General features: G+C 37.7%; 1 protein-coding gene across 13 annotated transcripts in view; it reads right to left on the reverse strand.

Moving 5' to 3' along the window:
• Positions 1–22,074, reverse strand: part of CADPS2 (calcium dependent secretion activator 2) — a 294,667-nt gene that overhangs the window by 130,517 nt on the left and 142,076 nt on the right. For all 13 annotated transcript variants that reach the window (XM_087969373.1, XM_087969369.1, XM_026669061.2 and 10 more), the window contains 3 exons: positions 21,805–22,005; positions 13,003–13,139; positions 9,420–9,607 (listed from right to left, as the gene is read on the reverse strand). In XM_087969373.1, the coding sequence (XP_087825499.1) occupies positions 9,420–9,607; positions 13,003–13,139; positions 21,805–22,005 (526 nt within the window). The remainder of the gene's footprint in view (positions 1–9,419; positions 9,608–13,002; positions 13,140–21,804; positions 22,006–22,074) is intronic.

Consider the following 22,074-nt stretch of genomic DNA (forward strand, 5'->3'; position numbering starts at 1 on the left):
TTAATAGTTAAATCATAATTTAAAAAGTAAATAAAAGATAATCATCAAATAAAATGAATTTTAGGCAAGGGATGTATTTCTGTAAAGGCTTCAATATAAATTCTTAAGGAATATATTTCAAGTGGCCCCATTTGTGCTTGTTACTAAGGCAGAAGGATAGTCTGATTACAGGTATCAAAACTCTGGAACAATATTATTATTTATCCCATTTTTCTTTATATATTTTGGTCACCTCAAAACTCCAAATAACTAATACTCCTGTGTTCTATTTTCTCCAACAAACCTGTGAAGTGCATTGGGCAGTGTGTGTGTGTGTGTGTGTGTGTGTGTGTGAGAGAGAGAGAGAGAGAGAGAGAGAGAGGGAGAGAGAGATTATCAAAGTAACCCAACAGGCTTTCATACCTGTTCCGCTTATTAATATTTGGATGGCATAAAGCAGACAGATCACCTCCACAAAACATCCATACAAAGTCTTTTTTATTGTTCATCAGGCATCCTGTCAACTCACATTTATGACCAGGTTCTTCTTAATGTCCAATCCTTTGCATATCTGAATTGTGGTGTAGAAAGATAATAAACTCTCATCCCCATGATGATGATTGAAGCAACTACATGGTAAAGGATTCAGGCTATGATAGAAGCAGATGCATGGTAATGGCTTGAGGCAACAGTGAGGGAGCCTCCCCCAACCCAACAAGGGTCAATTTAGTGACCAATCAGGATTACAGATGTGGCCACATGACATGGACTACATTTCCCAGGATACCTTAACTACATTTACCATGATTCATTCCCTTATGGGGACAGCTCTCAGATCCTAACTAACTATCCCAAATCCAATTAAACTGTCTGGACAGCACACTCCCCGCCTGGAATTGTAAATTCCACTAAGTAAAGAGCAATTAACTAAGATAAACAGTAAAGAGTAATACTAACTGAATAGCAGATAACTATGTAACTAAAATAAACAGTTAGCTATATAACTAAAGGAAACAGTAAATAGCAATAAAGCATCAAACAAAGCAAACCATGCAAAGCTTGAGGTTCAATCTTCAAGTTCAGCCTTTCTTCGCAGCAATACTAGGTCAGTGACCTGTCAGGTGTAGAGTTTCTTGGTGCAATTCTGCTGTTCACCTCTGGCGGCCTTTTAGGGTGGACGGGTACTTTTGGTGCCAATGGTAAAAGTCTGGTGGTCGCTTCTGGCGGCCTTTTAGGGTTGGAGCGGTACTCTTGCTTCCACAGTGTCAAAGGGTGTCGGGAAGCTGTTGGAAAGGGTGTTGTGGAGGCATATGCCCGTGTAGAGCATCTTAGTGGAAGTCTGGTGGTTGCTGGCGGCCGTTTAGGGTGTCCTAGCGAAAGTGTACTGGTCGCTGGTGGTCTTTTAGGATGGAATGGCATTCTTGTTTTCAACGGTGCTAAAGGGCGTCGGAAGGCTGTCAGAATGGATGGTGCTAAGGCATCTGCCTGGGTTGGGGCCTGCATCCAATCAACACTGACAAGTCCTGAGATTCCCCAACCCAGGTCTGTTTTGAAGGCAAAGGGTGAGTATCTCGGGCCGCTGACTACTTCAGTGTGCGCTAAGGTGTCAGGGGCATCGAATCCCAGCAAGGGCAAAATCTTGGCTTCATGATCTAGGGCGGGAAATAGATGGGCCATATGCTTCAGGTGAGGTATGTTGCTAGCTACCTCTGGTGTTGCAATGCGGCTGCGGTCATCTGGTATCCTGTTCCATTCCAGCACAAGCGGCAGTAGGAACTGGGAACTTCCATCTAATGACTCTATACAGAGTCCAGTAGCTTCCCTCCCCGCCGTGAGTCTTGGTGCGGTGCACGTTGATATCGTGAAGTGAACTTCTTCCTTCTGAACATCAAAGAGGTCGAAGAATGTGGACCTGGCTAGTGAGCAATCACTCTGAGGATCCAGTATTACATACTTCTTCACTGCTTCTTCTGGGCATCCATCTGGGTAGACTTTGGCTAAGCAGATCTGATGACACGAGCGAGGGGCTGGTGTGCCATTGCACTCTGCTATGCAATTGACACTCACCACTGGCTCTGGGTGTACTTCTGTAGCACATTGAGGCTCCTTGTTCAAAGGAAGGCTACAAGATGTTTGCAGTGGTGGATCAGCATCTGGATGCAGCGCGGTTGGGTGCGTGTCACTTTTGCAGATATGACATTGCACTTTGGCTGTGCCGTATTTGGCCGAGTGTTTGGATTCGCAACACTTGTTGCAGAATTGGAGCTCTTTTATCAACTCTTTCCTTTTGGTCAGGGATTTTGCTGCAAACCCCTGGCACCTGTTCAGCGAATGTCGAGTGTGGTGCAAAGGACAAAACTGGCTTCTCTTTGGAGTCGGAGATCTAAATTGGGTTATATCTGATGAGTCCTCTCCCAAACTGTTTATGGTTGAGAAGACAATCTCAGTTTTATGGGCAACCATGAAGGGTTTTGCCCTTGCAGTGGGCATAGGGCCTGTGGATGGTATATAGTTGCTGTTGTATCTTTTTTCATTGGGAGGACTAACAGCTCTGAGTCCGCGGGCCCTGAGAGTGTTGCACACTGTTGCCTGGTGGGCCACAAATTCTTCAAGAAGGGTAAAGGGTATATAGTTGTGATGACCCTTGGCCATGAAGGCATCAGACAACTGGAGATACTGTTCAATTAGCACCTGCGGGAGTTTTTGAATGATTTTGGTTTGCATGTCGACATGGTCAAGACAAGCGAGTCCCGTTAGCCAGGGATGCCGTTGTGCCGCTTTCAGTTGTATAAGTATATTAGAGAGTTCTGTGAGGTGAGAGGTGAGGCCTGTCGATAGGAATTTTAGGAAATCTGTTGAGGCTGTCCAGGACTGTTGATTCTACTGCTGTGGGAGCACCATACAGTTTGTCACGTCATTTCCATGCCAACCGTAGGGCAGCGTCTGGGTCATCTAAGTGGGAGGCATAAAGTGCCTTTGCTGCTTTGGCAGACTGAGGCCCTAGCCATGCTATCAAGTGTACAAGTACTTCATCGGGTTTCAGGCATGCATCCTGAATGATGTGCAGGAAAATTTTCTTCCAGAGAAGATATTTGCCGCCTGGCTCGTCAGAGAATTTGTATACCCCGTTGGCAGCCAAATCTCGCTTTCCTCTCCTGATGGCCAACTCTCTCCAGCAGTCTGCATCGTCTGTAGAGGTGGATTGGGTAAGGAGAATTGATGGAGAAGGTAGGTTTGGGTTGTATGTCAACGACAGGTCGTAGTGTTCCTCCCAGTGCTTACGGAGGATGTCATCCTGCCATTCCAGAGACAATGGTGGAGCTTCACGCTGCTGTGTAGGCTGGCCGCGGTTATCTTGTTGTGCCTGTGAGCTCAGGTAGTGTGGAGGTTGTGGCTGGAATGGTACTGCCTGTGGATTGAGTGGGGCAGGTGTCGTTGGTTGCATGTCTACTTGTCGAGAAGTTGTCGTGATCACTGGTGGGCTAATTTGCTTGCCTGGCAGGCCATGAGACGTTGGAGTAGGGTTGCTGAATCTGGGAAGAGAATCTTGGACCTTAGCACATACAACATCAGTTGTGGAAAGTTTGCTGTTGGTATGTGGAGGGTTCGAGTCCTCTGGTACTTCAGGGACATCTGTCATGGCTGAAGAAGTTGCCATGCTTCAAATTGGCAAAGGTGAATTTTGGAAAATTTAGTACTTGAGCACGTAGGTGGCGCTGCACAATATGGCTGCTTTTAGGGTGCGTTGAGTACTTGCTACACAAATGGGCACAAAAGGAGGCGTTGTTGCTGAGCCTGAAGACGTGAGAGCAAAACGCAGGGTTGCCTGTTAGTGTTGCTTGCTACACAAATGGGCACAAAAGGAGGCGTTGTTGCTGAGTCTGAAGACGTGAGAGCAAAACGCAGGGTTGCCTGTTAGTGTTGCTTGCTAGGTCTGGAAGACACTGTTGCTAAGCACAGGTTAGGCTGCAGGTAGTACTGGAACCTTGCATTAAGTTGCTTAATGTTGCCACAATAATTTAAAAAAAGGGATTTTCATTGGTTAAACACTGTAGTTTTTATAAAAATTTGTAAACAAGTTCTTATAAAAATTGGCAGACAAGTCTTTGAATTCTTTGGGAAATACAACACTCCAAAGGTTTGCATGCAGAGTTGTACTGTTAAATTTTTTAGTAAAGATGGATAAACTCTAGGTTTTTTGATCAAAAAAGAAATTGTTCCTTTGTTCATATAGCTGCTTGAATTAGCCTTGTGTCTTGGGAGGAGGGTAGGCTCCTTTGCTTTGAAGATGGTCTGTCAGTAATGAATTACGACCCCCAATAAAACGGCCAGAGAAGAAAAGGGCCCCTTTTGGCTTTGGATGCAGTGAGAGCTTAAGAAATGCGAAGCATTTCAGCTGGAATGAGCAGGGAAAAATTAGTTTTCCTTTCTAGAAATACCAGCAAGATTTCTGAAACTTTCTCATTGTGTTTGGAAAGAGCTTGTAATTGGATGAATACAGGGATAGATGAGGAATACCTGGCCCCTCCCTTTGTTTTGCAAATTGCTTCTTTCTGAGTTAGGAGTTGTAACTTGAGACACAGCTGAAGAGAAAAGGGGGGTGAATTTGCCCCTTCCTGCTGCCACGATGCTAGGTTTGAGGAACAAAGGAATAGCATGCACATTTACTACTGGCTTCAAAGTATCTTTGTCTTTATCTTTCTACTTTATCTTTTTACTGCTTCCAGGAATCAAGATTAAATTATCTTTCTACTGTTCTGCTTATTAATATTTGGATGGCATAAAGCAGACAGATCACCTCCACAAAACATCCATACAAAGTCTTTTTTATTGTTCATCAGGCATCCTGTCAACTCACATTTATGACCAGGTTCTTCTTAATGTCCAATCCTTTGCATATCTGAATTGTGGTGTAGAAAGATAATAAACTCTCATCCTTATGATGATGATTGAAGCAACTACATGGTAAAGGATTCAGGCTACGATAGAAGTAGCTGCATGGTAATGGCTTCAGGCAAGAGTGAGGGAGCCTCGCCCAACCCAACAAGGGTCACTTTAGTGACCAATCAAGATTACAGATGTGGCCACATGACATGGACTACATTTCCCAGGATACCTTAACTACATTTACCATGATGCATTCCCTTAAGGGGACAGCTCTCAAATCCTAACTAACTATCCCAAATCCAATTAACTCTAAACTGTCTGGACAGCACAATACCCAAGGGAGGCCTAGAATTCACACTTTCCTTGTTCCTAGGCCAACCCCTTAACCACTGCACCAATTTGGTTCTCTATTGGCCAAAGTTACTCTTTTTTACTCCCAGAAGTACTAAGTTCCTATCTAAATAATTAGGCTGGGTAATTATGAATCAATATTGAAAATATCATTCTTGTAACATTATCGGTTTTTAAAAGAAGTTATTTGGGCTATGATTAAGTAATCTGTGCAATGTGTAAGATTTGGAAGCCCAACTAGATCAATCCACGGTATCCAGGAATGTGTTTCTGAGTGGTTAACTTACATTACTTAGGCTGGCATGATATTTAAATTAAATTACTGTCCCCAAACTTTGAAAAGCTCTAATAGTGCTTTAGATGCTTCCAAAACAATTTTCAGGGCAAATATATAAAAAGTTACATATGAGCTAAGATTATGTACTGAAGGGCCTATTGAATCTATAGCCCATGCTTCATTTCCTCTAAAAATGTTTTATAACTCCCTGTGTGGTGAAGTAACCAGAAAATTCTGACTTATTTTACATACAGCTTTTCCTGTTAGATCAGTAATATTATATGAAACAGATTACACCTTTTGGTGTAATCTTAACCTATACACTCCCTTAAATACAGCTCTTTGGCTGTACTTAAATTGGCCATGTCTTCTTTATGCCAATTTATATATCACTCAGAATTTTTATTATGAAAGTTCAAATATTTACTAATGTTTACTTGACTAATTTTAACCAAATAAATTCCAGAAGAGTAAGCAAATCACGTTAACATTTGCAAAACTGTATTCATTCAAATGCACACATGCACAAAATCAATCAATCACTCACTCAATCAATCAATCAATCAATCAGAATAGAGTTGGAAGGGACTTTGGAGGTCTTCTAGTCCAGCCTCCTGCTCAAGCAGGAGACCCTATATCATTTCAGAGAAGAAACTGTCCAGTCTTTTCTTAAAAACCTCCAGTGATGAAGCTGCCACAACTTCTAGTGGCAAGCTGTTCCACTGGTTAATTGTCTTTAGTGTCAGGAAGTTCCTTTGTAATTCCAGGTTGCTTCTCTCCTTGATTAATTTCCATCTATTGTTTCTTGTCCTGCCCTCTGGTGCTTTGGAAAATAAATCGATCCCCTCCTCTTTGTGGCAGCCTCTCAAATACTGGAGTTCTGCTATCATGTCATCCCTAGTCCTTCTTTTCTCTAGATTAACCAAACCCAAATCCTGCAACCGTTCCTCATGTTTTAATTTCCAGGCCTTTAATCATATTAGTTGCTCTAAGTTGCTCACACATTCTATACAATAATCTAGGTTAGTACTAATTCAAAATGGATCAACTGGACCGATTGGATGAGGAACCAATGTGGAAGCAGCTTTCTTGTACTCCTGTGATATGGATCAATCAGAAATTGGTGTGCCAGGTTTAAATCCAAGGGCCCAAGATGCCAGGCACAGCTGCTGATGAAAACTAGACCATGTTCATTTTGCCTGAAAGCTCATTCATTGCTTCATCAAAGTACTGGTTATGAAGAAACATCCTTTTAAAATATATATATAGGAAGTACCTAGAATTCCTAGGCCTGCTCACTTGCTAAGGGCTTGAAACAGTACCAGAATATAATGAACAACTTTTAATGAGTCACTGAAGCAGAAAAAAGGCAAGGATTCCCACATTGGTTACTTGAAATGATTCACAAATGCATAAACTTCCTCTGGGATTTAATTTCCTATCTAGCTTTATTTCAGAAATGAATTTTAATTTCTCACTAAATAAACATTGTTGAAATATATATGGGGAACTACAATGCAGTCACAAAATAACACCCTTAGGATACAAAGGATATGACCATATCAATTATTTCCAAACTTGCTTAATTACATAATCTTTGGGATTTCTTAAGATTACATATTTTGTCCTTGATTTTTGGTATCTCCATGAAATTTCTGAGAAAAGTACTCTCAGAGTTTTGGCTAAAATATCACTATGCAGCTGATAAACTATGTCTAATTTCCATCTCTTAATTAAAAAACAACAGAAATCTAAGAATTTCTTTTTGTTGTTGTTGACCATTTCTGATTTCACCATCCTTCTTTTCTGACTATGTTCCTCTGTCTGTAACACTTTCACCGTCAATTTAATTAAATATGAATATTGTTTTTACAGCTTAGTTATATAGTTTTGTCGGGGTTTAGTTTACTTCCTGAAAAGGAAGCTATGGATCTATTAAATGAAATTATGCTCTTGGTGAAAAAAAGGTAGATTTTTTTTTCAGCATCCCATAATATAAGGGCCTAATGGAGTGTCCTGAAAGCCTATGTGGATGAATTCTAGCCACCTTATCCCTTAGTTATTGGCTAGTTTTTGGAGTGGTACAACTTTCCACGGTAACATTTTATCAATCAATATTCATATTTTGTACATACATGCAAAATATCCCTAAATAAATTCATTAGCAATGCATGTTCTTTTGCGATTTTAATACAAAGCTTTCAGTCTAGCAACATTAAAAAAAACATTTTATAATCTTGAAATTGTTCACCCATATGTACAGTATATGTGGGGTGTGTGTTTTAAGGATCTATATTCACACAAATAAGATGTAATATATGAATCACATGCATAATGGGGTTTATTTATTTATTCAGTTGAAATGACTGCTTACTCACCAAATTTCTACCAATTTACTGAAGTATATGCCAATTTGCTTAATATCTGTCCCTCAAATTAAGATTTTTTTTTTGCCAGACAAAATTTACTTAGAAAAACAAAATTTGCTTTAACAGAAGAATCCATCCTCTTCCAACTACTATGATCTAAAAGATGTAAAGGAATCTAAGAAGGTGAGAAGGAAACATAGGACAAGAAGAGGCAATGAAACCAGGAAACACTATTGGAATATCTGTAAGTCAAATCCCAGTTCTGTCCTGAAACACATCAATTTATTGACAATGTGTTTAATAGCAATAGTATTTAGACTTACATACTGCTTTACATCCCTTTCTAAGTGGTTTACAGAGTCAGCAGATTGCCCCCAACAATTTGGATCCTTATTTTACCTACCTTGGAAGGATGGAAGGCTGAGTCAACCTTGAGCCTGGTGAGATTTGAACGGCTAAATTGCAGACAGCTGACAGTCAGCAGAAGCAGCCTGCAGTACTGTACTCAAATCACTGCGCCACTGTGGTTCATTATGCATTAATATACTACGCATAAATATTTTTTGTAGAAAATTTGTCCATAAAAATCTACTTTCTAGCTAAAGTACATTTTCTTAACTCACTTTTAAAATTGTAGCCAAAGCTAGCACTTAAAATAAAACTCTGGACTCCATGATGAATCTAGGTAGCTTATCAGGATCATCATTGCTAAACCTGGACAGAGTTTTAAGGCATGAGCCTAGGCAAGAAGAATAAAAAGTGCAGCCTGTCAGAGATTTTTAAAAATATTTTATTTCTTTGTGTCTTTGATCAAGTTATATACAATTTTGTATTTGGGAGGTCAAAGCAATACTCTCTTATAGCTTTAAGCAGCAAATTGGGGCTATAAGCTTCCTAAAGGCTTATGTTATTCATTTCATTTTTCTATTCCGTCTACAAATAAATGGTACATATCTTGGAGTGACCCTTGAGTCCACCTAAGTTGTCCATGTCTTGATTAAGCCATAGATTCATACCCAAATGTCAGAAATCCTATCTCTATAGTTGGCCTATAATGCTTTCTAAATCACATGCTATTAGATTAAACAGTTTCTCCTGTAGCACTAATATTGCTTCTATTTTTGCATTAGAATTTAGTGTTCACTAGCATCATTCATCTCATACTTTAAACATGCATACCTTGCCTTCTATTTCATTTCCCCGCCTTTCTATTTATCTCTAGCCACCATGCACTTGACGACAATGGGATTTGTAGCCTGACATATCTGGAGGGTACCAGGTTGGTGAAGATTTCTTTATACCCAATGGATAAAAAAAAAAATAGCCTTCAAATAGAGGAATGCTGGTCTATTTTAAACAAGAGCCCTCATTTATACAGAAAAGCATTTTATCACACTCCAGAACCAACAGCAATATTTTGTATGAATTTAACCTTTATACTCATTCATTTCTTGGCTCTGTTCTAAGTGGGAGAAGTGAAATCTAAATACATTGTTTGTTTCTCATTTATCACACAGACTAATGACTTTTTGCAGCACGCTTGCATATTAAAATACCTGTTGCCATGAACGTGAGAAGCACAAAAGGCAAAGCTGTAATGGAGCAAGGTTGGGTCAATGACAGCACCATTTTCTGAATGTTCCATCAATTCATTCAGATAGCAGAGATGGCGGTGACAGCCTCTTACTCCATAACGAGCACAATATTCATCTAACACGAAGACTTGGCCGGGGCTAAACCAGCCCTGCAAAAGATGGGGAGAGAAAAAAACTCTTTAATGAATGTAGGTTGTTCTTTTCAAACAAGCTTCTTAGTGCATTATACAAACCTTTTGAACTATTACATTTTTAATAAGCTCCATTCCATTTCTTTGGTCAATAAATTATGAGGGGCTAAACTCAAACGATAATTAGCTCAACAACTGAAAACGTCAGAAGTAATTATTTTCTTCACAATAGTTCATTCAAAACTATTCCACACAATACACCAAAATGTCTAAAATAGTATCTCAGATACAACAGACCACATTTTCTTATGCGAAGGAGGTTTTCAGGAGAGGGTATTATATGAAAAAAAAACCCTGTAAAGAAGTAATAAGAAATATTAAGCTTAAAAGATGTAAGTTCCAGAAGAGGAGGATAAAAATAGTTGCAATTAATTATTCACTTTGCCCAGAGCAAAAAATCAGCTTTTCATACTCTTTGTTCTAAGGTCAAAAACAATCACTGGACAATATTCCAGGATATCATCTAGAAGCCTATGTTGACATCTAGACTCCATATCTTGCAATAGATATAACTGAATCAACTGAAACATATTTCTTTAGCTTAGAGCAGTCAAGCATTTACCTCTGGGAGGGTCAGCCCAGAAACTGTGATACACAGCTGCTCAGAAAGGCAGACAATAAAGGAGGACTGATGCTTCAGGAAAGTAACAACAAAAACGAACATCTTAGCTCTCAGAGGCCTGGACTCTTGTGATATCTTAAACATGAATAAAAATATGGCACAATATTTCATCTGACTAAGATTAGTAATAAGGACAATCATAGTATTAAACAGACATAAGATGCCAGACAGCCAGATCCAAATTTGTGAAAATCTGTGCAACAATACATTTGCCTATCTTTCCACAAAATTCAATCATTATTAAAAAATAAATAAATTAAAGGTGCCTTTTCTTTTCTTAGTCAAAGCATTGTAGAAAATAGGAAGAATAATTTTCTTGCTTTTGAGAGAATCATGATTTAGAAAAGGGATAAATTGGGGGGTTTTCAATAGCAGACTTCTTTTGACATTCCTGAAAAGTAATGGCTTTTGGCTAAAGAAGCCAAGATTACTCTTCTTGTAATTATTAAAGAAGCATACGGTTTACAGAGCCATTTGTGTGAATAGTAAGCAAGGCGTAGTTATCTGTAACAACAAGGGATTTCAATATTTTGCTTTTTAAGAGCGATAGGAATGGGGTCACAACAGGAAGTTGTCTTATAGCAAGTCAAGCCCTTGGTCTGCTTCATCTAGAATTGCTAGCTTTGATTGGGAGCCCAGGGTTTTGAAGACACTTTTTTCATTTCTCTCTGAAAGTGCTTGAGACTGAATGCAGGAAAAGCTACATCTGAAAAGCTCTATCACTAGAATGTCCATTTTGTCATATGAGTCTTAATTTGTATCTTCCCCCACCCCAAATTTGTAGCTCTGCTGGCACAACAGAAAATGGAGTTTTTAGTTGGATAATATTATGGTAATCGTGTAATGTTTTATAGTTGCTTATAAGTTTTCCTCTCCTTATCAGGGAGTTGAGGAAAGATTTTTCAGCAAAGCTTATGGTTTTAATCAGTTTGTGTTTAAATCTACTTCTTCCACATTAGGCTTCTTTTCTTGTGCAAAGAAATAATGCAGGTAGCTACTTTCATTCAATTTATCAAGATGCAAGAGACTCTTTATTTAAAGTTATTTTCAGCATATGCAGATTGAAAAGAAGGAAATTAAAATATTCTTTCTAAATGCATGTTAGGGAAGAATTTTCTACTTCAAATTAGCTGATGTTTCTCCAGGTTTCCATGGGTCTCAAATTTCCAACTATCTACACTGATGAAAAAATGATGTGGGGGGTCACAAAAACAACCTTCTCCACACCCACACCATACTTAACTTCAAATGTTACTAATAAAGAGAAGAGCTACAATGCAAAGCATTTGCGTTACTATGCTAGAACAACCTTGTTATCTGAAGTAGCATTGAAAAAGGTACCTATCTGAAAGATTGGGGAGTTACAGTAAATAGGTATACAATCAATTAGGTAAAATGATGGTCTTAATCAATAAAAAGCAGTCTCTTAATAGTCTACATTTCCCTAATTCTTTCCTGCTGCAGCAAATAAGCCTATTCCCCCTTGCCTTAGTATGCTGTACACTTCACATTCAGTGCATGGGGGAGGGAATCAACAGAGCATGGCTTTTTATATATGTCATTGCAGCCCATAACGGAATGGACAATATTCTATACATACCAACTCATCTTTAAATATTTTAAAAATATCAAGTGCTAGTTCTGTCAAGCATGTCTCAAGATATATAATAAAGCTACTTTTCTTTAAAAGTATGCATTTAAAGAATAGCAAACCTACATTTGTTGTTTTTATAATGCTTTGCCTTTATACCTGTGTGATTAGTAATTTATAAATTAAAAGAAAGTTATCAGTACAAGAGATATAAGACTATGGCATGCCTAAATTATCCGTCAGTTTAATGGATTAGATCTCACAACACATTATGTTTTTCAAGATAACCAGCTCCTGCTTTTTCCGTGAAAGCTATCACTTTTGTTGTACAATTCTTATTTTATCATTTTGATATATAAAGACTTTTCCTAGAGTATGATCTCATATTTTGTTCTGTGACAGTAATAAAAATATATTACAGCTATAAATAAACAAAGGGAATCAGCAGCCAAACTGAAGAATTGCACCTCAGCTTTTACATTTTTTTTCTTCATGCTTTTCTCAATTAGCCATCTTCGTGATTGCAACATCACTCTTTAAAGGTTCTATTTGCTCATTTGAAAGCAAAAATAAAATAAAATAAAATAAACAAAGAAAAGAAATGACACCTATTGCCTCTAGAGGGGTAAGTAACTCATTCAGGATTTAAGCTTATAAAGCTAACCTTGACTCAGCTGAATACAAGTGCAATAAATCTTTCTCCCCCTGTGGTTTTGGTTCTATTCATTTCTCTTCTCTTCTCAAGTCCATAAAGGAGGAGAAAATTACCAGATAGATGACATAATGCTTGACATCTGGCAAGCTGGATTTGTACCTTAAAATGCCTGTACAGGTGTTAGCAAATCCTACCACGGAGAGTTCTATATTTATTAAAGCCTTCTGCTTTTATTCAGCCCTCCCTAGAGGAACTGATAAACCATAGTTCAGAGTCAGTTTGAATCTTTTCTCTTCTATTGAGTGGCACAGCAGTAGCCTGAAAATGTATAATTTTCAAATTTGAAGCCAATCGATTGAAATGCTTTATACTAACCCCACGCATAGTTATTAAATGTGTCTAGAAGAAAAGACCACTTTGCAGTAACTATTTCTCGGTTTTTTTTTCTTTTCTGTCACTTCTTTTATTCCAGCCTTTTTACTCACCAAACAAGAATAGGAATCATTCAGTCGGTGATCCAAGGTATGTCTCTGTAGTACTCTAAAGAGTGCCGCGTGGTCAAATGTACAAGGATTAGCAGAAATAAACTCATCCATGTCATGTTTTTGTGCATGATCTGCATCTGATTGTAGAAAGGTAAAAATAATACTTTGATATAGACTGTTTCACTTTAAAACTGGCTTAAAATTTATTGGGAGAACAGCTTTAATTAGAACCTGTCTTCTTTTCCAAGTCTCACCAGTTCTTTAAAAATCCTGCCACAAGGAGAATCTAAGCAAGTGACAATGATATAACAATTCGTGCAAAAGAAACACACGTATGTGTGTATATGTGTGTAATCTATACACACAGATTAGATACATAAAGAGATACATATATTTTGGGGCATTTTTATGCTTTAAATTCTCACACATATAGATAACAAAATATTCACACACACATATTTTCAGTATTATTTTCATATATTGCCCACTGCAAAGTTTTCTCTACAATGATGATCTAAAATTTTAGAAAGTTTTGCCAACACTAACTATGAGAGGTCTGTTTTAACAAGATACTAAGAATACAGAAGTTTTGGTTTATTTAAAACACCAACATGTCTTTGCATGAAGAAGATACTCATCTCAGAGGAAAGCAGCAATGGAAGATAGCTGGAAGCCCATTTCCTAAACATTAAACTAGAGCAGAAATGAACACATAGCCCTCTACGGGGTCATTTCTAGTCTTTTGCTTTTTATAGGCAGCTTTTAAAGAAACAAATATAAAGTAGTAATGGCAAAGAGCTCTTTCAGCCTTCCAGAACGAGAGTAATGAAACTGGAAACAATATTTCTTTGTGTAAATGATATATAAAATGCCATTTTAAATGGCACCTCAATCAAACATCTGAATTTATTGTTGTTCAGAGATTGCATCTTTCAACGCCTTTGAACCCCGCGGGTTTATCAAAAGACACAATCTAGTGATTCTTTCGTTAATGGTATGTTTTGTCAAAATCCTCAATGCAAGTTGCTATAAAGTATAGACAGAAAAAGCCTTACCATTGCCAAAAGGACTAGTTATGCATTAGCACATTAGCTCACTTTGATTTTGTACACAATATTGGAAGTGAACAGGCCACTATCAACTAAAAAATTGACTTGACCCTTACAATAAGGTCTTTGCTCTTCTTTGTTCTTTTAATTTCAAATATAGAGGTTTTTAATGTTTGTTACCCGAAAGGATATATTCTCAATATATTCTTGAAAACTGTGCTACAAACCTAAAATTTCTATAAAAAGGAGACAAAAGTTTATTGATTAAACCCAATTCTAGAGTTAGGTTCATAATAAGACTCCATATTGATCTGTGGGCATGATGCTAACATAATCAGTCACATTTAGAAATTTAGCCCCAGATCATATTGATCCATGTCAAGTCCAACTTTCAGATGCATTTGCAGATGGAAGAATTATTTAATTCAAACTGAAGGATCTACAGCATCATATTCTGAAAAGATGCAGAAACTAATTCATATCACTTGCTCTGCATTGTCAAAGCAAGAGTCACATTCATGTGACAGATTTAACAAGGTAAGTATAGCAAATAAACTGTGTGATAACACATTGATAGTTTATGCTATGAGATTATCATCTACAGATAACAGGAGCAAATTTTTACAGAGTTCTTGAAACAATACTTCCCTCACTCCTCATGTTCTTTTTTTTTTTTTTTTGAAAATTTTATTGATTTTTTAAAAACAACCATAAACAAACAAAACATAAAAACATAAAACATCTTTTTTGAAAGCAGCTTGATCCCGGGTTACATCTTTTCGTACAGACACAAATTCAAGTTCATGCTCATTTTTATATACCATTCCATATCTTATTACCGTTCTACATTTTCTATATAGCTTCTCCCCTCTTTTAACTTTCTTAATTTTATTTTATTTATTTCATCTCAATTCAGATCATTATACTTATATTCTTTGTCTGTCCTGTTTCAGCTGTCTATTATCTTTTCTCATTAAACAAAATTTCTCCTGTAATCACTGATTGGAGTATGACGCCTTTATATCTTTCCCCTAAAATTATAACACTTAATATAATACATAACTTCCGTTCGGATTCTGCTTGGTACATTCTAAAACTACACACTATATTTTTAAAAAAGAAAAAATTATGAATATATAATATAATTAAAACAACAATCCATACCAATTCAATACATTTTACACATTACTTTTCAAATAGGTATCATGCTTCTATGGGAACACTTATAAACTTTCCATAGTTACTTCCCCCCCACTTCACTTATATTTTATAAAACATTGAGTAATTAAAATGTTCCCATTCCTTCCTAATTCAATTCTCTCATTTATTTCATTTCATTTATTTTGTTCACAAAAGTTTCACTGAATTACACTGACTATTTTATCCCACTTTTTAATCATATGTTGTTTCCAATTTTCTAACATTATTTCTAATACAAATATAACAATACAATCTTATGTACCTTTGCAGAATCGCTTTTTCAGTTAAATTTTCACCCATTATCTCTGAATAAGTCCTGTTTCTTTACATCTTGCTCCAAACCTTTGTAACTTCTCTTCCCTTCCTTCCTCCCTTGCTTCTTCTCTCTCTCCTTTTTACCCCCTTGTCTCTCCACCTCCATTTCCCTCTTCTGTGTTCCCCTTTTCTGTTGCTTTCTAACATTATATCCACTTTTCACATTATTTTTCCCTTTTTTGGCTGTTTTTTAGGTCTTAAATTCTCCATTCTCTTTCCCCCCTTTCCCCTTTCTTCCCCAGATAAAGTTACTTGTTCATTAAAGATGGCTTCTTCTTTGTCCCAATCTTCTTGTTGCGCAGTCTTTTCTTGTAGTTTCTCATAGGTACAGATCGCCATTTCTAAGAATTGAAAAACGGAACCAAAAGAGCCCTTCCCTTCTTGTTCCTCTTTATATTTTTTAAATTCCATTTTCAGTTCATCCACAAGTGATGCCATTATAGAATTTTTTTAAACAACCACCCAATTGTTTTAGTCATTCAAATATAATTTCCAGAAGTCCCAAAGTCACTAAGCAACCCAAATACACACAAGCTGTTTCTTTTAACACTTTCTTCTTTTTTCACTTTCTCTTCCTGGGGTTACTATTTAGTTGCAAAGTTCCAGTTAAAATGTATCTTTTAGAAGTCTTATTAAGATTTAACTTTAGATTCTTTTGAATTCCAGGCAGACTCCTCCTTCCAAATCCTGCCCTTATTCTTTTCCTCTCCCTTCCCACTTATAGCTAAAACAATTTTTTTTTAGTGTTCAGAAATCTTTGTTGTCCCCTTGGCATTTAATTATATTTCCAGTTTAATTACCTATTGGTGCCAAAGTGGATTTTTCCAATTTCTCATTCATCGCTGTCAACGTAAGGAAGGAGAGTGAAAAAAAAAACTTTCCCTTTTCACTTTCATTCACTGCTTCTGAATCTTCTTTGGGAGCGATGTATCTTTTATAAAATTTAAATTCTAGGATACCTTAGTTGTTGCTTCTTATCCCGGTCAGCCAAAACTTTCACTTCTTAACTTCCTCCTGCACTTTCTTTTCCGGATGAGTGCTTCTTTGAGGTGGCCATTTCTGTCCGCCGCTCTTACTGCCTTCGGGAAAGGGAGTTTAGCCAGCTGAGGAGGAAAGATGCGGCTTTCCTCGACACTGCTGGGATCTCCCCCCTCTTCACCACCTCTACGGGGTGGCTTAGCCCTGAAACCAGCTGGCTCGGGGCACTCTAGTGGCGAGCCCAGGCAGAAACCGCACACGATCGCAGATTCCTGCCTGCCGCCGAAGCCCTGCAAACCGGAAGTTCCACTCCTCATGTTCTAAGATATATTCATGTCTGTAATTAAATGACTATATTTAATCACCAAGTATAAAAAAATATAAATTTTAGCTATAACTACATGGTCTAAGAATCTCCTGATGTAGGAAGGGATTTGAATTAGTTTTAACTAGATTGACATTTTAAAACCAAATTGTGATGTAGCATATATAGCAGTTTGCTACTAATTTCATATATGTAAAGCATTTCTGATTAGCAAAGGATATGGGAAAAATTGTTACGTTATGGCTTACTATAATCATCTGAAGATACAGAAAAGGAAAAAAAAGACAATGGTGTTTTTTCTTTCTCCTTATCATGCATATAAATTAGATTCAGATATTTCAACATAATTTGCAGCCTTGATATTTCATATTATCATTCCTTATCTCTTAAAAAGAAGAAATGCAAATCATGTTATGTATGTTGATTAACTTTTTTGAAAACAAGTTTACTTACTATATAGTGCCACACAGGGGTTGGATTCAAATTTCTGAAACAACCAGTTCTGTGGGCGTGGCCTAATTTGTGGGTGTGGCTTGGTGGTCACGTGACCAGCTGGGTGTGGCTTGGTGATCATGTGACTGGGTGGGTAAAAAGATAGAAACTCACTTTAACAATGCCCTTGAAGCAGGGTTGGACTAAATGACCTCTGAGGTCCCTTCCAGCCCTTGTTTGCTGTGCTGTTTCAAAGCATCCTCTAAAGCTGTGTCTGGTGCCAGGGTTTGTGGTCCTTCCTTCCTATCCTTTTTCTTTTTCCACCTCCCTCCCTCCCTCCGCCCATTATTCCATTCATCCATTCATCCATATCTCATTCACATTCACATTCCTTTCTCTTCCCTCTTTCTCCCTTCCTTCCTTCCTTCCTTCCTTCCTCCTTCCTTCCTTCCTTCCTTCCTTCCTTCCTTCCTTCCTTCCTTTCTCTCTCTCTTTCTTTCTTTCTTTCTTTCTTTCTTTCCTTTCTTTCTCCCATCCCCCCCTCTTTCTTTTTCTTCCTCCTTTTAAGAGAAAGAAAGAAAGAAAGAAAGGAGAGCTACAATGCATCCCTATGCTATTCATGGTATATTTTCCTTTTTTCATCTCTTTCTACTTAAATCAGGGGTCCCCAAACTTGGCAACTTTAAGACTTATGGACTTCAACTCTTAGAATTCTCCAGCCAGCATCCACAAGTCCACAAGTCTTAAAGTTGCCAAGTTTGAAGACCTCTGACTTAAACCTTAGTACAACTACCCAGATCTTTAAAGTCATTAAAAATCTTGGATTAATCTTGAAACTTTTTGCATACTTGTACTTAAACAGAAAGAATTTTGTTTTAACACATATGGCTTCAATTCCAAACCTTCTTTTTATGAAGACCGAGTCAAGAAAAGGAGATTGGAAACAAAGCAAAGGCTAACCTTCTCATTCTTTCTAACCCTTTCTAAATGGCAAGGAGAAGTGAGCCTTTCTACTTGCCATTTTATTACCGAGAATTTACCACCCTCTTCAAATTAAAGAGTTGCCTTCCAACAACAAAAAACACAAGTTTGCAAACTGCCTGAATAACAACACAGCGCATAATTCTGTATGTTAAATATCGAACCACAAAGTGGAAGAGGGAAAATATTTGTGAGAAATATTTACTGTGTCTTTTTGCTTGTCAAATTTAAAAGGCCATTGGACACTCCATAAAGGTTATGACAGCAATAGAAGTAATGAAGCAGCAGCTAGGCAAATCGCTGAATAGTCTGAATTATGCTTTGGAAATTGTGTAATATATGCTCTGAAATTGAGCAGATGAACGAGACCTAAAGGTAAGCTATTCTCTACAAAATTCACTCTGAGCTTACCACACTAAGCCTGGCCTGAAAAAGCAGAGCAACTTCTAGTTTTGAAGAGGAGGATATGGAATAAAGAAAGAAGATTGGCTCCAACAGTTTTAGGAGACTGCATAGTTTTGTTAACCTAGAACATTCCCAAGGCAGTAATAAACTGTATTAGCTCCAAATGTTCTTTTGGCTAAACCAGTGGTAGTCAATCTGGTCCCTACCGTCCACTAGGGGTGTTCCAGCTTTCATGGTGGGTGGTAGGGGTTTTGTCCCCTATTTTATAAATCACCATTACTGTGTGGAACCGGTGGGCGGTTAGAGAAAATTTTACTACTAACAGAGATACAAAAGTGGGCAGTAGGTATAAAAAGGTTGACTACCCCTGGGCTAAACACTGAATCCAGGCATACTGGATGGCTGGATGCTCCCAGGAGGCTGCAGGAAGGCCTCCTAGGCCAAAAAACGGGGCCTAGCAAGCCTCCCTGGAGCCTCCTGAGAGCAAAAACAGGATGGTGGGGCGCGGCACTGGACCCCCCACATGCCCTTTTTGCTCCTAAGAGGAGCAAAATATCTTACATTTGAGAGCCAGACAGGCCTCATGGGTACTCCTAGAAGAGGAGGGGCGGGGTGGGGCCAGCTGTACTTCAGAACCACCGGTTCGCCAAATTGGACGTAAAATTAACATCTGGATCTCTCTGAACCGGCCCGAACCGGCAGGATCCCACCCCTGGTGCTACACTATTAAAACCTTAATTATTTGGAGCATAGACCCCTTGTACTTATAGTAGAGTTATATCAACATAAATCGATGCCACATTGCTGCGCTACCCTGCGGTAACTGATCTGGAGCTTCATTTGGATAAATATGAACAGTTTGCTATTCCTAACAAGAGCAGAAAGAATCCTATCCAAACTTAGGTGTTTTTTTTTTTTAGGGGATACTGTTCAGTTAAAATTGTAAAGGAAATTGTGAAATAGAGATGGGAAATAGTTTATAAAGTTATTGTTATTTTCCTTAGCTGTCTTCACATAATACAAAGGAAACAGAAAAATAACCACTAGAATATTTTATTAAAACAGAGGAGTCATCTTTGCTGCATTTCTGCCATTGGAATAAATCAACAAGGGATGGCTATTTTGATGATCTCCCATCTGTACTATGTTCAATCAAGAGACAATTGCAGGAAGTACAATGGAAAGGGAATTTGATAAAACAGAAAATTATCCTGTAGCTATTGTCAAGCAACTAGACATAGATGGGATGCAGCAAGACGACAAGGAAAATGATAGTAACCCTCAGGTTGATACCTGCCAAACAGGACCACATATTTTACTGTCACATTTTATACTTAAGGAATGCATGTCTCTTCCTACCCTTAGGAGAAAGCAGCCAATATTTCTTTACGGTAAGTTTGGAGAATGTAACGAGGCATGCCATTCCTCAGGCTGTCTCTCATTTTCAACTTTTAAAAGTTGGTATCATTTGTATGAGGAAATCAATAAGCATAAATGTGAGTGGCATCATCTTTCACAAGTACTGTCTTAAATAAATTGAAATCCTGACATAAAGTATTGCTAAACACAAAGTAAGCAAAAAAACATAAAAGGATGGCATAAATTCAGGAAAATATATTATTTGCAAATTACAATAGAAAGAGGTATTATTAAATAGGAATTAGTTAGCTAACAGGGTTGAAATGTCACTATATGCTTACTTTTTGGCTATTTCTTTCAGCCAAAAGTGTTGATTGATTCTATTATATTACCAGCTCAAAAAGTTAATTTTTATGAGCCACTTCAATTGCCATAAAGTTGATAAAATCATATAATGAATGAAAGAACTACTAGAAATACTCCTTTGAAACTGGCAGTAATCACTGAAAAAAATCAGTAGTAGTGAAAATTAACCCACTCTCCTGACCAAAAGGCAATTACAGCAAACCAACTTTTCTTGCTTGATGAACAACCAGGTTTTAACTAGCTTTTATAAGCCCCAAAGAACCAGTTGCAGATCTGGTGGTGTGCAATTTCAGAGAATAGGAGCACCCACAAGCCAAGTGGCAACTAATGATGCTCTCTGAATAAAGGTGTTACATCCATTATTTGAATATTATTGAGTATTTGAGCATATTGAGTATTTGAGCTGCAGTATTCCGGATCAGCTGCAGTTTCAATAGCAGTCCCATGTGAAGCCCATTGCAGTAGTCCAGTCAAGAGGTAAGTAAAGCATGAGTATAACAGTAACAGTAATTAATGCCAGCTAGGAAAATCTTGCTGCACTAGATGGAACTGAGTGAAGGCCCTATTGCTACAGAAGCTTGAAGGACCAAAATTGCAAACTGAATCTGCTAGAATTAACGGAGGAATAAGTAGCTGGGCTTCAAATCCACTACCTTTTGCTGGAAGTAAGCCTTCACTTTTCTTCCTTATACAAACTTAGATGGTGTTAGGCTTCTGGACAGCAATTTGACAGTGCCAATAATTTGGTCAAGGGCCAAGATATATAGTTGGGCATAATTGGCATATTGATGTAGCCTGAACCATTTTCTCCCCAACTTTTCCTAAAAGGGATAGCTGGAGACTGCAGTAATGAAAATAGTACATTAGAATTCCTATCTTGTATTTAGAGTCCAATTTTCCACCCTGTCTTTAGAATCTAGCTTTACTAGCATAGCCTCACATCTGGTTAGCTGCAGGTAAAGTATCCTTTGATGTCAATTATCCCACTAGGTCCTCTTCCCAAAGTTTACAGCTTCAAATTCCTGGCCAGGAAGAGAATTGGAAAATTTCCTCCAATGAGAATTTATGAAGGGATGTAACCTTGTGCTTTTCTTGTTCAATATTATTTCATTAAAACAATGATGCAGCTAAGTCATGAATATCTGATTAAATCTATTTGTTATAAAATCAGCATAAACCCTGCAAGAAAAGTAATTTTCTTTCCATGAGAATGTGTACTGAATTTTAATGATACCAATTACATATTTTAAAAAAATAACACAACAGCAATAATGAGCTACAAGTCAGGTTTTTAAATGGTTATTAATAATATAAATTTTCAAGAACTATCAAGTTAAATGCTGATGAATTATGCAATTAAAATCCCATAAATTAAAAACAATATAAACTTACTCTGTGATAAATCTGTGTGAGTATTGCTTCCTTTTGGATTCATCTTCTGTGGTTGACCTACAGGAACCGGCTTGTAAGATTGACCAGTAGCTCTATACATTGCTTGTACCCACAGGATCCGATCTTGTTCATCATCACTGGCAAATATCACTATGTCACCTTCTTTGACAGCATTGAAGAACATCTGACCATCTTGAAGGCCTGCAGATTTAGAACTCAGGATTCAGTCAAGTTAATTGATGTGAAATTAAGTTTTCTCTTTCCCCTACC

Source organism: Notechis scutatus, chromosome 6 (genome assembly GCF_049901735.1).
Source record: "Notechis scutatus isolate UNSWTSFEM ecotype Mainland chromosome 6, rNotScu1.2, whole genome shotgun sequence".
Classification (NCBI taxonomy): Eukaryota; Metazoa; Chordata; class Lepidosauria; order Squamata; family Elapidae; genus Notechis; species Notechis scutatus.